This window comes from Anopheles moucheti, chromosome 3 (genome assembly GCF_943734755.1).
Source record: "Anopheles moucheti chromosome 3, idAnoMoucSN_F20_07, whole genome shotgun sequence".
NCBI classification, from domain to species: domain Eukaryota; kingdom Metazoa; phylum Arthropoda; class Insecta; order Diptera; family Culicidae; genus Anopheles; species Anopheles moucheti.
In genome coordinates, this window is record NC_069141.1 from 22,179,309 (window position 1) to 22,194,910 (window position 15,602).

The 15,602-nt window shown below is 42.2% G+C and overlaps 1 protein-coding gene across 1 annotated transcript; it reads left to right on the forward strand.

Moving 5' to 3' along the window:
- Nucleotides 1-1,686: 1,686 nt before the first annotated feature.
- Nucleotides 1,687-12,267, forward strand: LOC128302490 (uncharacterized). The gene is made up of 3 exons (XM_053039325.1): nucleotides 1,687-1,999; nucleotides 4,402-5,015; nucleotides 11,007-12,267. Exons 2-3 carry the CDS (start codon nucleotides 4,810-4,812, stop codon nucleotides 11,017-11,019), a joined length of 219 nt encoding a protein of 72 aa, XP_052895285.1. The 5' UTR covers nucleotides 1,687-1,999; nucleotides 4,402-4,809; the 3' UTR covers nucleotides 11,020-12,267.
- Nucleotides 12,268-15,602: the final 3,335 nt, after the last annotated feature.

The window sequence follows — 15,602 nt, forward strand, 5'->3', positions numbered from 1 at the left end:
CGAACGTTTAAGTTGTTTCTTTTTCAATTGTTGCAATCGTTTGCTACACAAAGGTTTCCATCTGATAATAAAATTTTCCTCGGTAAATGTATTGTGGATCGTGCGCTTCCCGCTCAACAGTGCAAGATGTACAACATTTAAAGCAAATTGAGAGTATACAAACTAATTCATCACATTCTTGAAATAGCAGAGTAGCAGAGGCAAGCTGAGAGAGTGTAATCGTGTTTAACAGCAACCGTGATACGATTCGATTGGATTCTTGATAACCGATCCCACGAGTGTCACTCGTCATCTTGCTCTAATCGGTTCACCCACTGGAGTGGCGTGTGAAGAAACATTGGCCGGTTGCGGGTTATTGCGCATCTGACCAGGGAAATCTATCCATCGTTGGAAGTCTAGATTGTTTGCACTTTTTACACCCGGCACTTAATGAAATCGTAGCATCTTAGAGCGATCGATCAGTTTGTAGATACTGTAATAGGGGTCATACGATCAGCCTGTGGCGTCTGTGTGCAAATGCAGCAATGGGCGTGCAGGTTTGCTTCGAACTGGTTAGAACTGGTGGTTTATGCACGAGTAATCGTCTTCGCGTGGAGCTCCTGCTATACCGGTCTGTGAGGTAAGGCTGTTGTATTCTATTACTATTGGAGATGTTCAGAATGATTAAAGCGTACTATTCGTATGTGGCGCTAACGATACTGTACAGCGGTTTACATTTGTGTTTTTTGGGCATTCCCTAGATTCTCCAGATTTACATGTGGATTTTAAAAGAACCTGAGAATTGTGGGAAAATCCAAATTAAATCAAACAACCGAAAGGAAACTGTTTAAAAATCCAATTCCTACTAGCTTTGGTCCGTTGTAAATCAAAGACTGGAGATAAAGCATGGTTTTCATGATCTTCACTGAACTGTAGTGCTGGGTTTTCATATCAATTGGAACCCTTTTTGATTGGACAATTGATTCAACTTCCAAAACGCATCCACACATCAGGAGACCTGGAATTTTGGCTAGAGCAACCGGTGTTCCGGAAATACATTCCAAAACCAGTCTGTAACGCTTCTAGTATTATTCCAATCTACAAGGGTAAAACTTTTCGGGGTTAACGAGTTTTGGAAATTTTCCATACCGGACACAGGTAGTTAGGCCACCATGGTGCAGTACAAGCGACACCCGAAAAGTAGTCATTATTCTTTTTTCCCAAAAAGAAAGACAAACCAAAAGATAATTTGTTCAAGGGTTCGCGTTGTGTGCTCTATAGGATTGTTTCCATCAGCTGTTTGCTGAGTGTTTCCTACATTTTTGCCTTTCTGTTTTTCGTTCTCTTCGCTTGTATCAAAGGATTATTTTAATTTACTTTTAAATATGGTTTCTTTCATATCCTTAAATTATTGCATTTCGTGTTTCGTAAACTTTTTAACATGAAATCAACAAAAACACAGACCTTTTCCTTGTCCGAGTTTTGATGTTCACTAGTGTATGAATAGCTTGTTTGTTTGTTTTCCATCCTGCTCTCTCCACAGTGGGTACGACTATCTCAGCAAACACACAACCACATCTTCGCTAATGCACTTACAGTGCGGTGAAGACAATTTCGCACTGTAAGTCGAATTTTCTATGAAAATCTTTATTCTTTAACAAAACAGAAGATATCACCAAATATTGCAAAAACCTTTCAAAGGGCGAGTAAAATGTAATTCTGCGAATAATTTTCCTGTAGTATTTTATTCGAAAGATAAGCCTGCTTTGGTACAAACTGCTGTTAAACGCACTGTATGTGTTTCCCAGTATAAAGGACCCCGTCCAGTGCATTGGTGGAAGCTTTTCATTTCCAGTTTTGCTTTCGCACTTCACGCTTTGGTGGGTGCGTTTACTCCGACGGTCGTCAGTTTTAAAGTGTGCAAAAAAATATAACCCCGAAAAAGTTTTGCTACGAAACAAACAAGCAGCAATTCGTGTACATTGTGTGAAACAAAAGTGACGGTGACTCCAGAATAAAGGTGGGTTTTATTCAACAGTCGCAACCAGTGGCGGTGTAAATTTAATTAAAAGTTGTGCCCTGAGCTGGTGAACTGTGCATGACGATGAAGTGGCAACGCTGGTGTAGAAATGGACGCTTGTAGGGTGTGTTTTTTTATTGTTTGTTGTGTAAAGTACGAACAAAAAATCTGTCAAAAGTCATCAAAAACCCGAAATGCTTTTCGGAACTGTCGATTAGAAAATTCCACCCCCATGTCGCGGCAACATCGTGTAGGGTAAGCTACGGCAATCGTTCCGTTCCGGTGAAAAGTGTCTGTGTTTTGCTTCGAACCATTTGCCAAATATTGAATGCTACTGATTATGATGATGATGATGATGATGGGTGGAGAAGAATGCTTTTTGTCCGTTGCTATGTTGCTTATGAGATTATGGTAAAACACAACATGGAAACCATCGTATGATCAGAACGGTACCGACACCAGCATCAGTAGTAGGCCGTGTGCCAAAAATAGCTCATAAAAGAGATAATAAATGTGTCGACTGGGTCTCCGCATTATCAACCAATTCTTTCTGCTATGCCGGCATGCTATGGCCAACGCAAATGTTATGACTTTGTTTTGAGGGCTGCAATTTTTGTGGATTAGCAGAAAACAATTACGCATTTCGTGATGTGGAGTTCAAGTGGGAATAAACCACCTCGCAAGCCAAAATAAAACCATAAAGAAGCGAATGAAGTGATAAATGCTTCGAAGATAAAAGGAATGCGCAAGAAAAACCGGAGACAGCCAATGTTTTTGTTTTGATTCGCAAGATAAAACCCCACACAAACATACGCACATGAAGGACTGCTTCAGTGGTCGAAAGATTGAAATAATCATTATTTTACAAAGTCACGCAATTTTTGGCATTTTGTCTAGTTGGTTTGTAATATGTGGTATGGTTTGGTTTTTAAAGACATATACTATAGCTTCCCGAAGCTCAGTTTGGTTGTACAAAATTTAACATAATTTATGCTTTGTCGAACCCTGGATCATCCCCAATCCAAGTAGGATTTTAAAATGTACGGTTTCGCATTTAAACCTGTTTTTTAATACTTTCATTATTTGTTCCTCTTGTAGGCCCATGCTGTTTGTAATCGCATTGTCTGGATACAGAAACTTGAACCAAAAGTCCTAGAAAATAATCGGCTACTTTGTGATCTTATCTCTGATCTTATCGCCTGTTTGGTGAAGCTTTGCAGCCTCTAATGAGTTTCTTATCATAAAGCCCATAAATAACTCCTCACTCACGTCGATCTTATTATCCTGAGAGCGGATAACTGTTGGCAAAGCTATTTTCAATGAAGGGCAGCGCAAAGTGAACGACTTGACGCCATTTGAGCGTTTTGTGTCAACGAACACCATTGAACACACCGCATATAACTGACCGGAAGAAGGATGAGAACTGGCAGCATGTATGTCTCTGGCCGTACACTGCCAACCCCCATCCACTTCACCGAGTTGGACAGGGTCACCGTGAAAACCAACCACCCGTTCGCATCTGTGTTCGGACGCGCTGTACTTTGTACCCCGTTTCGATCGCAGCAACCGTTGCAGCGAAACTATAAAATCGAGCCACTTCGACTTTGCCCACTTTGATGCGTGTGAGTGGGACTTTTGCATTAACTAACCCGTCCGCTTCTTGGTTACGAAAGGGCACAGCTTAGAGCCGGCTTTGAGTGGTAAGGTTGGATAGTTTATAGAGTGTGTAGAGTAGGGTTTTTATTTCAACAGCAAAGCGATCGACCTTCCCGTGCTGCGTATTAGAAGGCATCGAAAATTAGTTAAGTGCTTTTCATTGTACTATTTTGCTTAAAGAGCGTTCGAGATTCGCGCAATGGCTGAATTGAGTTACTAAATAAAATTGTTGAAGATTCGTAATCTGATATATTGCATTTAAAGAATTAGGTACACGGATTTCTATAACAAAGAAATCAAAAGAAAGATTGCTAATGCACCAATTTGGACCTTCAAGTTGTCTTAATACAATCGAGCCAATCGTCATAGCCGTCTGGAGCATGAAGAAATGTTCGAGAATTGGATGGAGGAGCGTCACTATCGAAATCGATTGACCCGCATTGTACTGCTGTACGTTGTGTGGCCTTGGTAACAGTCCATTCTGAACCATGTTTGGAGGTTTGGTTTGCCCCCCAACAGTTGGCGGGGTAAAGATCGCACAAAGCGACACAAATAAATGCCATTCGGTCCCCAACTCCCACCGTACCAGCGTCGCGCAATAGGCCGAAGCTGATAAGACCTGTTCGGGCCTCCAAAATTGAATTATCAAACACAACACAACGGGCTTCCATTAACCATCCCCACCAAACGAACCGGGACCGGCGCGTCTTCACACAATAAATGCGTTTCTTTGCTTTTATTTGCAGGTTGTTTTGCTGAAGCTGTCTCCCAGTGTGCGTGTATTTCTTTTTGCTGCTTCCTTGTGCGGACAACGGCAGAGCACACTTGATAAACACGAAGATTCTGTGCATCTCGATTGGATTCGTCGATCATACCCGGAAAGTGGTACCACAGTAGCATATTGCTGCTTCCCATCTAAAGAGAGCTTAAACCAGAAACACAAAAAGGACTGTCATCAGCCCTATCTGCCAGCGAACGAGAAGAGAATAGTTCAGTATTGGACGTTTTATTGTTATTGCGTCGGAAATAGTCGTACAGTTGTTTAAGTGACCGTCTCGTTGGCACCACGCAACCAAATTCGAGCTTACACGCTTGAGTTCGCCAGCAGAAGAACATCATCACACACACGTCGCATTATTCAACACTGGTTGACCATGGACAACTTGCGAAATCTGTTCGGCCAAGTGTCTGCCATGACGTCAATGAAACCATCAACGGCGAGCCCCTCGTATTCGGCTTCGTCGTCTTCGGCGGGTGGTAGCGGTGGGCCCGGCAGCCGATCCGGTTCTGTTGGCGGAGGAGTCAATGGGACCATGAGAACTCATAAAGCGGCCGATCGGGATAGTTACTACTACATCATGTAAGTAGCCAGTTTTATGAGAATGTGCAGTAAGGGGATTACGAATGGATGTAAAGCGCGGAACGGATATAAAGTCAGATTTTCTGTGTCAATTTTTGTAGTTAATGGCATTGCGTTTCCGTATAAGTATTGGTATTAGATCAACCAATGAATTAAGAATTCTAGGAGTTCTTATAAAAGAAAAAAAATCTTTTTTAACAGCGAACTGGATTTTAAATTTGCTTGCAATTTTGCTCTTTGTAATATGTTTTTTGGAGTGATTTTTTTAGAAGGGTCATTTGAATCATTAGTCGAGTCTCAAAGTTAATGAAACTATTACAATTATGAATCTTTGGACATCCAAATGAATCACTATTAAGTTATTCCAAACATATGATAGAATATTGCACAACCGGTTAAGAATATTGTGCAAACCGTTTGGCTGTCAGCTGGGGAATGTTTTCATGCGTGATTTTTTTGCGTGGAATAATGAACCTGCAATGGTATATTATTTTTGTATTACTACATTGCAAGTGTCCATGATTTGGTGATACGAAGCATTTACTTTCATGAATCTTAATTAGATTCGCCCATCAGATTTCACCCCACCAAAATAGTGAGCTCTTGTTATGCGCCTAACGGTATGCAATCTGCATTGCTCTTTGTTCAAACTCAAGACGATGCGAGTTTTGTGGTGAGTTTCGTACAGTACAAAACATGTTAAAATCCCTTATTCTCAAATCCCATGTTAAAGTATGTATTTTTTTTTATTGAGTGACCATGAAAGAGTAGTATTATGATCCTGTGCCTTTAAATCCATCAACATTGATTAAGGAGAGTGAAGATTTTGGACATTTTACCAAGATCGAGAATTTTTTGTCCTATAAGGTGTACACTTTTAAACAAAATATTAACAAATCATTTATCTAACAAAAAACCACACGAGCCCAAGAAAAAAGGTTGCGTTTTTCCTTGTTCATCCGTTTAACTCGAGTGGAACGTGTAGTTCTTTAATGATTAATTAGTTCACCGGTACATCACACCGCATACTGCTAGCCATGGCATGTTTTGCCTTAACTTAAGACACCCTCCCGACACTCACGTCTTTATCGCGCCACAACATGCATTTGTACTTGCCTCCCTCCACAACAATTACAATGTTTTCATCTACATGCCCGGAGACCTTCAACTCTTACCGGTTTACCTTCAACCGGTGGGCCCGGCACTGAATCTTTGTTGAATGATGTGCTGTTTTTTTTGCTTTGCATTTGAGAGCCTCCCTTTGTGGATGGAGTGATCAGCTTGACATGCGTTAGATGTCGATCGTTAACTATGAGCTTGATGGTGATGGATTAAAGAGCTGGGTTGGTTCTAAAAATAAGATTGATTTTATTTTAGACGCCAATTCTTTTCTTTGCTTCGTTTTGATAAATTAAATATAACCTAAACCTGTTTCATAGAACCAGATTGGGCGATCTTATTGGATGGGAATGAATTATCATTGATTAATATCTACTCCACAGCACAGAAACAAGAACCGTAGGCTGAGTTTGTTTGTAAACAACAAAAGCAAACGTATAAATGGAAGTAAAAGCAAACGAGAGTAATAGTAAAATCACGGAGGACAACGATAAAAAGAATGGCAGATAGAGAGGAGAAAAATCCAAACGAAACCACTACAGTTTAACGCGGTAAAAGTTTACAAAAAGAAGCAAAACAAACATGGTCAACGTGCGACCGTACGCGTAGCGATCGTTGCTTCCAAGTTGCGTTCTTCTCGTTTTGCTCGGAACCATAGTAGAGAACCAGTTCTTGCCCTCATCATACGCGTGACGGTGTGCGTAATACTGCCGATCATATTGGCGGCCAGCAACCTTTTTTGCGTTGCGCTGGGCTGGCACACAACGCTCATATTCCCCACCGCTGCGGGCACACGGAAAGGCTTATTTGATGGTATGGTGATGCAGGTTAGGTTCAGTAGTTTCGCGACACTGGCCACGAGCAGCACGCGGCCTAGCCGAGCCCACGCTCCACCAACCAAACAAACATACAGTCCCAAGTCGACAGTGGGAAGTGTGGTGTAATCGAATCGAACTCCACTCACGGTGGACGGTGGTTTTATGTCAGAGCTCTCAAGCTACTAGGCACCTCGAGTGTTACGATTGGTTTGAAATCGATATATGCGTTCGTTTGGTCATAGGAAAGGCTAGTGGGAAGCATCGATTGGAGCTCCATCATCAATAATATCAAACGATCAGTGCAGGGAGATAAGAGAGCTGCGTGTGTTGCTCGGTGCAGTGGTGATCGCGTTAATCGTCTGAGCGTGAGAAGAACGCAACACAATTCCGATCCGGTTGCATTGGCTCATCATCAGTGAAGAAGAAGCTTCATTGCGGCTAAATAGCTCGTCCGCGTTTGTTCAACTTCCAGAAGTACGTATTTGAAGGTGCTCTAAAGTGTTGGAAATGGTGGAACAGTCTCTTAGACTAAATTGAGACATAAAGACCCCCACTCTGAACGGTGGTTAGGTGACTTTCCCAAAAGACTCTGACTCGGTCTCCAATAACTCGGTGTCTGCCTGTGTACCGGTTGGATGCATCGAAAGGCCCACATTAAAGTGGTTGCTGAAGTTATATCATCGCCACTGGCATTTGGATAGAATCACTCCCGTGAAGCAGCTTGTAGAAGATAACAGTTTGGTTAGGCTTGGGGAAGAAGTTATGCGGCCTATCAAAACGAAAGGGCGTGTGGTGTAAAATGTTGGGAAACCACTACGAACGGCTGTCCTTTACATTTGGAAGGACGAATATGTATCGATTGGTTTGTGAATGGAAGGGTGGCCATAAATAGTGTACGTTGTTCACATTCACAAGCCGGCGAAGTTATTAGGGCACGGGGGGAGTTGTGTTCCGATGCCCCACGAGGGCCATGTGGTAACAATTAAGAATTTTAATAATTCAACACTGCCGAGGGTGGCTTACGAATGCTGGTTTACAGCGGGTACAGTTACATATGTGAATGTCATTTTCGAATACCATTGGGATCCCTTTCACCGAGTCACTGCTACCAGTCATGTCTAGAATGTCTAGAATGAATAAGTTTCGTAACAAAAAGCGTATTTCCAATGTCTTTGCTTGCCGATCGACTGCAGACGACTAGGAAAATTCACATACCGTTTGGAACTGTTCAAAAATATCTTTTTTATAGGGGAAAAGATGTGTTATTAACTTTTCTTAAGAGGCCGGAAGAGAAAACAAACCTGAGTTCCGTGTACTAAAGTTGCCTGTCGGCCAAGAAGGCAAACAACAAAAATGGAACAGAAATAGAAAGGTGTTTTTCAACAAAGTATGTGCGAATGAAATTCGCTAACACCAAAAACCGTTGCTCTGCGTTAATTCGCATTGGTCGAATTCAGTATATGTATACAGTTACGTCAGGGATCGGCAGACTGTTAAATGGTGGAAATTTATTTACTATTTTGGAAAATGTAGAGAAAGATGCACAATTTTTAACAACCTTTTGTCCACCTAACATCTTGAGCTGCACCTGTTAGAGATGTTCCTGTTCATTATTTCCCTATTCTGTACCCTTGTGACAGAATAGGAGAGGATTTCCCCAAAGACTTTATACGACTGCTTAATATTTAAAATATTTAACCTAATAATAACACATATATTTATGTTAAGAGTTTATGCTGTAAATTGGACAAAATCAGCTGACTGTCGACCACTGCATTATACGAACAGGTTTTCGTCATCTGTGTCTCCCGATTCCGTAAAGATTTCGACCATTTGGCGCTATTATTGCTGTAATTTACTATGCGGATGCGTTCGCGCGCCGTACCGGATCAACCGTAGCGTTATATACTTTCCGTTTTATTGTACTGGCACGTTCGGTAAGACGGTTTCTGTGTTGCTTTCAGCACAATCATCGGGAGAGAATGTTAAGAATAATGCCCGGAAATTCGACCACCGACTGAAAAAAGCTCACCAAACTGATGTCATTTGCTTTGAAATCTCCCACAGAACTCGTCAAACTAGCTTCCTGCTGTGGCCATCAAAAATCAAATCGGGGGAAGTCCTCCAAGGTGATTCGTGTCGAATGCTGTTTCTTGGTCGTGAATGCGTGACGCAGATTAGCGTTCTCTTCACGAGACGGCAGCATTAGGCAATGGTGTAAAGGCTCATAGTTCTTAAGCTTGAACGCGCACCTTCCTTGATGGTTGTTTACGGTTCAATGACTGTAGAACAAGTCTAGCATAACAAGCCAACTGTTGTGGTGGGTTTTGTTTGTGGTTCGCATCGAGCCTTAAAGGAATGTAACCAATGCTTAGTGTTCGGGTTGATCGTCTGTGCGGATCGTTGATAGACACAAGGATATCATTAATATTTCTGATAGTTTTCCTCTGTTTTATGAGCGGACTGCGAACTTTAGTGAACCATTTTGAGGATTTTAGGGACATTGAAATGAAGCTGACATAGCAGCAATAAAAGCTTTAATTGCGCGGCGCCTCGTTTTCATAAGTTGGTCAAGTTTCTCAAGCGGCATACCGTCGTTACCACCGCCACCACCACCGCGTCAGACAGTAATCGACGATTGGTGAAGGTCGCATAATGAGTCCGTCCACTGCGTATGGATGGCACGCGGGTGCCTACGAGTTGAGATGTTGTTTTTTGATATTTAATGTGGCAGTGCTGCGTGCAATCGTGTCGCCTCCCCACCCAGCATCCCCAGCACGTTATGTCGGGTGGTCCATCGGGTCAGGGTAAGCAATGGTCGAGCTGCGTAACTATTGAATCCATGAATGACCGTGGCAAGCAGACGCGATGATTAATCAAATGCGCACACAAACATCTCTCGAAACGCGAGCGCGAGTGAACGGGTGGCCCATGTTACATGTTTTGCACCAACGCCCCAACCAACGAAATCATGATAGAAAGCACCTAAACTGCTGTCAGTTGCGGTCCATTTAGATGTACGTGCGAAAACACGCACTGTTTCAGGCGGGGAAACTGTGCACGTTAAATCCATCATAACGCGATGGTTCTCCTGAACGAAGATGTTCCGTCCGATAAATTGCTTTCCGCTTCGAGTTCCCTTTGCGGTGAGGGCAGTGGAAATTTTTGGAGGATAAGTGTCCCAGAGCGACACCGGATAGCCCGGGTCACTGTGAATGACAGCACGTACAAAATCCAGTATGCCGGGCGACGGGAATTGATGACTTTTCCATTTTTCATGTCTGTTCGCATCGGGGCCATAGAAAATGCTTTTCCTAATTCTATGGTTGGTTTGTGGCCGAAGAATGGTTGGGGAAAAGTGAGCTGTAGGGCAAACAGGCAAGAAGATGATAGAATACTGAGTTCATTCACGCAAGCTACCTTTTCTTTGGAGTGGATGGCATTTTACGGATGTGTCAGCACAAGGTGCGCTTATCCTTATCACTTAAAGTTCTCTCCCTCGCAGAAGTGTGAGGGCATCTTAAGAATCCTCTTACGGTATTGATTTCGAAGTGTGGTGGGTTTTTGAAGGATCTTTTACGCAGGGCGATGGAAATTCACTTTTATGCAAAAGGAGGAGTTGTGATGTTTGTGGATTCCCTATCCAAAGATATTTAATATTCGTCCGGCACGATTACATTGGACTGTTTTGGGTGAAAGCATTACCTACCTACATGCGTATATGGTGTTATCTTTAACATAAATACGGTGGGTGTGTATTTTTTTGTACTCTATTCTACATAAATTTCAAAAACATAACGTTGTTAGCAAGTGGGAAAAGATCATATCTCTACCATGTTTACTTGAAGTGTGTTAGAGTGGTTCTAATTAAAATTTACACTTAAGCACTTTTACTGTCGGCGCGATGATACGTGTTAGTGAATTAATTAAAAATGTTAAATTTCCATAAACATTTTACTCCTCCCATTATTAAATGCTGATTTTGCTGTTTTGCTAATCCTGCCGATTCCTTCTCTCTTTCTTTCCCTTTTCGTTCTTATCTTTCAACATCCAGGTGGCGTTCCTAGTTTCGTAAAGAGGAACGGTTTAAGCTCTACTTCCTCACAAGTTCCGCTTCAACGACATAGCTACTTGAAAGTGCCGAGATATTAACCATTCTACGTACACATCTATTCGCCACACCTACACACAAGCACACCGTTCGTGCAAATCGGTTGCGCCTTTCGCTGGAAGAACGACACCGGGCGGGCGTCCGGATCAAAGTGAACTGCTGAACAATATAATGTCACTATCGCTGCTAGGTGCCAACACGGTCTGGATGATGGCAATCTGGGCCGGTTTGCTGCTCGTATTCAGCCCGGTTCTGTTCGTGGTGAGCGTATGTCTGCCGGAGTTGCCCTTATTGCTCATTAGACGGCTGCATTACATCCCGTTCGATTCCGTTTGATCGCCAATGGCTCCGGTGGAAGGGGGAAAAGGCGCAGGCACAATGGTTCCGTAGTAGGCAGCACGGTTAATAGCACGCATGGATAGATTAGGGGGCATGAGTAGCTTCTTCGATCCTGTGTAGTAGGTACGTGGGCGGCTAGCTTTGTATCGGCTTCGGTCTGATCGGTGCCTTGTGCGGAAGTGCGAAAAGGGAAACCAGGGACACACACACACACACTCCTCAGAGACTGCTTATTTATTCTAGTGAGACAATACAAAGACAGCTAAATTAATTTATCGGTAGGAGGAAGGACAAAGGGCAGGATTGAAGTGATAGCTAAGAATAGGACGGATAACACGCGTCATGCTTGAGACGCACGAAAAAGTGCCTATGCAATTCGCCTGTGTTTATGTGCGTTCGACCGTACGTACCTGTCGTCCCCGGAGGCCATTAGCGTAATTAAACACTTATATTGCTGTACGCTACAGGCTCATTACTGGTCCATCTGCATTCTCTTAAATTCATCGTAATAATGTAATCTGCTGCTGCAGGACGAGCTGGATGGTATTTTCATCCGGCAATCTTAAAAGGCAGACCAGAATGAATCCGTCGCATATACGATGAGCAAGCGTTGGCAATGCACAGGCGAGTCCTATCCAGTGAGCGTTCGGCACTGTATGTCAAGGCTGATTAATTTTTCTACATTAGAAAGCGCAAAGCAACAGAACAGCGAAGCGCCTCCATCACAACGCGCTTCAATATTGGAACGAGTGCCTTAAATGAAAGAAAGATTGAAAGTTTGATTTATACTCCGCGAATAACGATGATGATATTTTGACACCATTTTTTGTACATTCTTATACCTAAGTATTATATACACATGTGAGCGCCTTTAATAAAGCGACAATTTTTACACTTTTTAACTGCTTTCCATACTGATTGTTCGCACCGTTTGTTAGTTATTTAGTTTTATATTCAAACACACTGGAACTGAACTCTCAATGATGACCGTGTTTCACCTTGGCTGATGGTGATGGCCTCTTTCGGCAGCAGCAAACAGCGAAGTAGCCATCGATTGTAATCGAATCCATGGTTACCCCATTGAAGGAACATTTTCCACCAGGTTACCCTACGAACGGCGACCGGTCGCTATTTACCTGCAATAAACAGCAATCGAGCTACCCTTCAATGAGGTGTGTGTGAGTGCGTGTATGTTCACTTGTCTAGAGCGAGAGAGCACTATACAGCGGTTGATTGTAGTAGAGAAGTTTCTTAAACTACCGAGAAGTTGGTCTCGCTTGGAGCACTTGAAAGTTTTTCCGAAGCCCAAAAATAAAGCGTAAAATAATTAAAGCCAAGCGGAAGCAGCAAGCGACGTGGCTATACGTGGCAGTGTTAAAAAAGCGATCGAATTCCGGTTATCTAAATTTGTCCTACGGGGCAATCATCGAACAAATTGTAATCATTGTGCCCCGGGCAAGCGAGCGGCTGAAAAAGAAAAGAAAAATCAACTAACGGTTGCTGTGATCTGATTAGTGTTGTTGATCGTATTTTTAAGCGCCTAGCAGATAGGCAATCCGGTGTATCAATACAAACCGTCATCGAGGGTGCCTTCTAGGGGTTGGTTGGAAAATCCCAGACCCCCGCCTCCCGCTTTCGTCGTTTCGTTCGCTCTTGTCCGGTTGTTCAGCGCGGAAGTTTAACGCTAATTTGCAAACAAAAAAGCGAAAAACAAATTCGGCACAAATTCAAAACAGACTAATCGTGCCCGTTGGGGCGGGGAGTGTGCTATATAAATTTCATTTATTTCGATCGCCCATTTTTCGCGCTCCGTCACGAATCGATTGTGTAACGTAGTAGGCGAGCGTGTTAGTATTTTAGCTGTCACGGATAGGATTACGGCAGAAGCCACGAGGCAAATTTGGCATCCCCGACCTGGGCAGAACGAAGCAACCGAGGGTGGAAGTGGTCCAGTTGACGGGTTGATTAATTAGCCAACCGGTACCAACCGCGAACGACGTGAAAACACGGTCCACCCCGGCCCTTCAACCCGCTGTTTCTGATTATTAACAAAGGGTCCGAGAGACAGGGCGGAATCGTACGGCAGAAGCGACACCAACGAAACTCCACAACGATGCCGCTCAAGCGACGTAACACGGTATGTGCAATCGTTGTTTGTAAATTTTTGTCGTGTAGGAATAGTTTCGTGGTGGAAAACTGTTTTGTTCTTTTCTCTAAACTGTACTTTGTATATTTTTAGCAAATCCCGGGTATTTTGTAAACAAAAAGGGGTGTACGTGGAGTATTGGGTGGAGTAAGGCAGTCACCAGGAATATGATGGACCACCAGTAATGTAACTGAGCCGTGTTCCACCAGATCAAGAAAAGCTGATTTATGGGCCCTTTTTTTAAGTTGTACAATAATCCGTTGAACCAAGCCGCGTGGTGTTGCATGATTCCAGGACATTACCGTATTGATTAGTCTGCTGCTGAACAATTGACGGGGGGGGAGAGATGGATGGGTTTCCTTCTTTTTGTGACTTCCTTTCCAATTTCCACTTTTTTCGGCCCTAATGACGTCGTTGAACTTTCGGATTCCCGTTGGCGACATTTTGCGATGCCACTTCATAAACTGGGACAGTTGCTTTTCCTTCTTTCTTATAAACCCTTATGTAATGGAGCGTGCCGGCTGGGATTCGTGGGCTTTTTTTTGTTATCTGTCTGGAAGTTTTTGGTTTCCGGCTGATTTGGTACACGGTTGGAAGCAGTCTTGCCAGCTGGCGGAAAACGTACAGTGTATGTTTTACCCGGATGTCGGTGGAAACTTCATTCTGACTGCGGGCTGTTTTGAGTCTGGTCCAATGATGATAAGCAGAGTGGAACACGCGGAGACTGTTACACATTGCTTGATCCTTTAAGGTAGAGGGAAAAGTTTTCCGCCGTCGCATGGAATGTCAGAGAGAGTTTTGGGCGTTGTAGTTATTACACGAGGAAATGACTAGTGCACGCAATTATGCACCAATTGTCGTAATGCTCCGTTTTTAATTACATGGTTAATGTTATTGGGAAATATAATATGGAATTATTAAAGTTAGATGAGGGTAACATATTGAAATTTAAATGAAAATGATTATATTTTCACATCAGTTTGACATTTTAATACGTATAGTACGTAATATACACGTAAGCATTAGTTTGTGCTTTGCGAAATTGTACTCTGCTTAATTAATTGTAAAATGAAGCTATCATAAACCTTTTTCATTATGCTTTTTGACGGTAATCTGATAGCTTGTAATGTACGACCCACCAAAGAACATTCCTCTTGGGTCTAGACAGTGTGTTACTCCTCTGACAAGCAGTGCCTTCTCATTAGCTAATGATAAGTAAGGTCTGGGGACAGAAAATACTGTCCAGGACTAGGTCAACGACTCGGTAGAAACATGTAAAACAAGAATAGATTGATGGAGATTCGTATTACACGGATGAGAATTAGTTTAAGGAGGCGTGCTAATTCTTCGAAATTTTCACTTTACTTTTCAATTTTGTGTAGCATATTCTGCACTGTAATTAAATCCAAATTAGTTAAGCTCACAGATATGAAGGGGACACCATTTTTCACATTATTTTTCCTGTGCGTAGTTACATTCTATTTGCTTTTCTATTTCATCCTTTATTTCTGATGAATTAGGTGCTTGTGTACTATTAGCCATCTTAAATCCACTTTAAGTTTACAAAGTTAAAATAGCACGCCTTCTGTTGGTGGAATGTTTGCCATTTCAAGGAGTTAAGTACAATGTTTCTTCCTTTTCCATTACATCGCCCCTTCTCCCTTAAGAAATAGTTCTCTTTTATACAGTAATTGTTTAGGCAGTATGTACAAAATGCCTCATTCTTGCTAAGCAATGAGTTATGAAATTTAACATAACAGAAAATGTTTTAAGTTGAAATAATTTTAATGCAACATGTTTACGAGTACTTCAAATTATTTAACTTATCAATAATAGCATCTCTACTTACATGCGTACACAGAAATAATTGAATGAATGAATTAATCAAATAGTTTGGTTTTTGTTCGAAAAAAAGTTATTTTTCTTTATATTTATCCCGATCACTGTATATTTAACTATCAATATGTACTACTATATATGTCTCATACTGTTTTTTTTCCAAATATCCCTTTGTTGGGTTTCGTTTATTATTCAAATTTCCCAATGCAATTTAA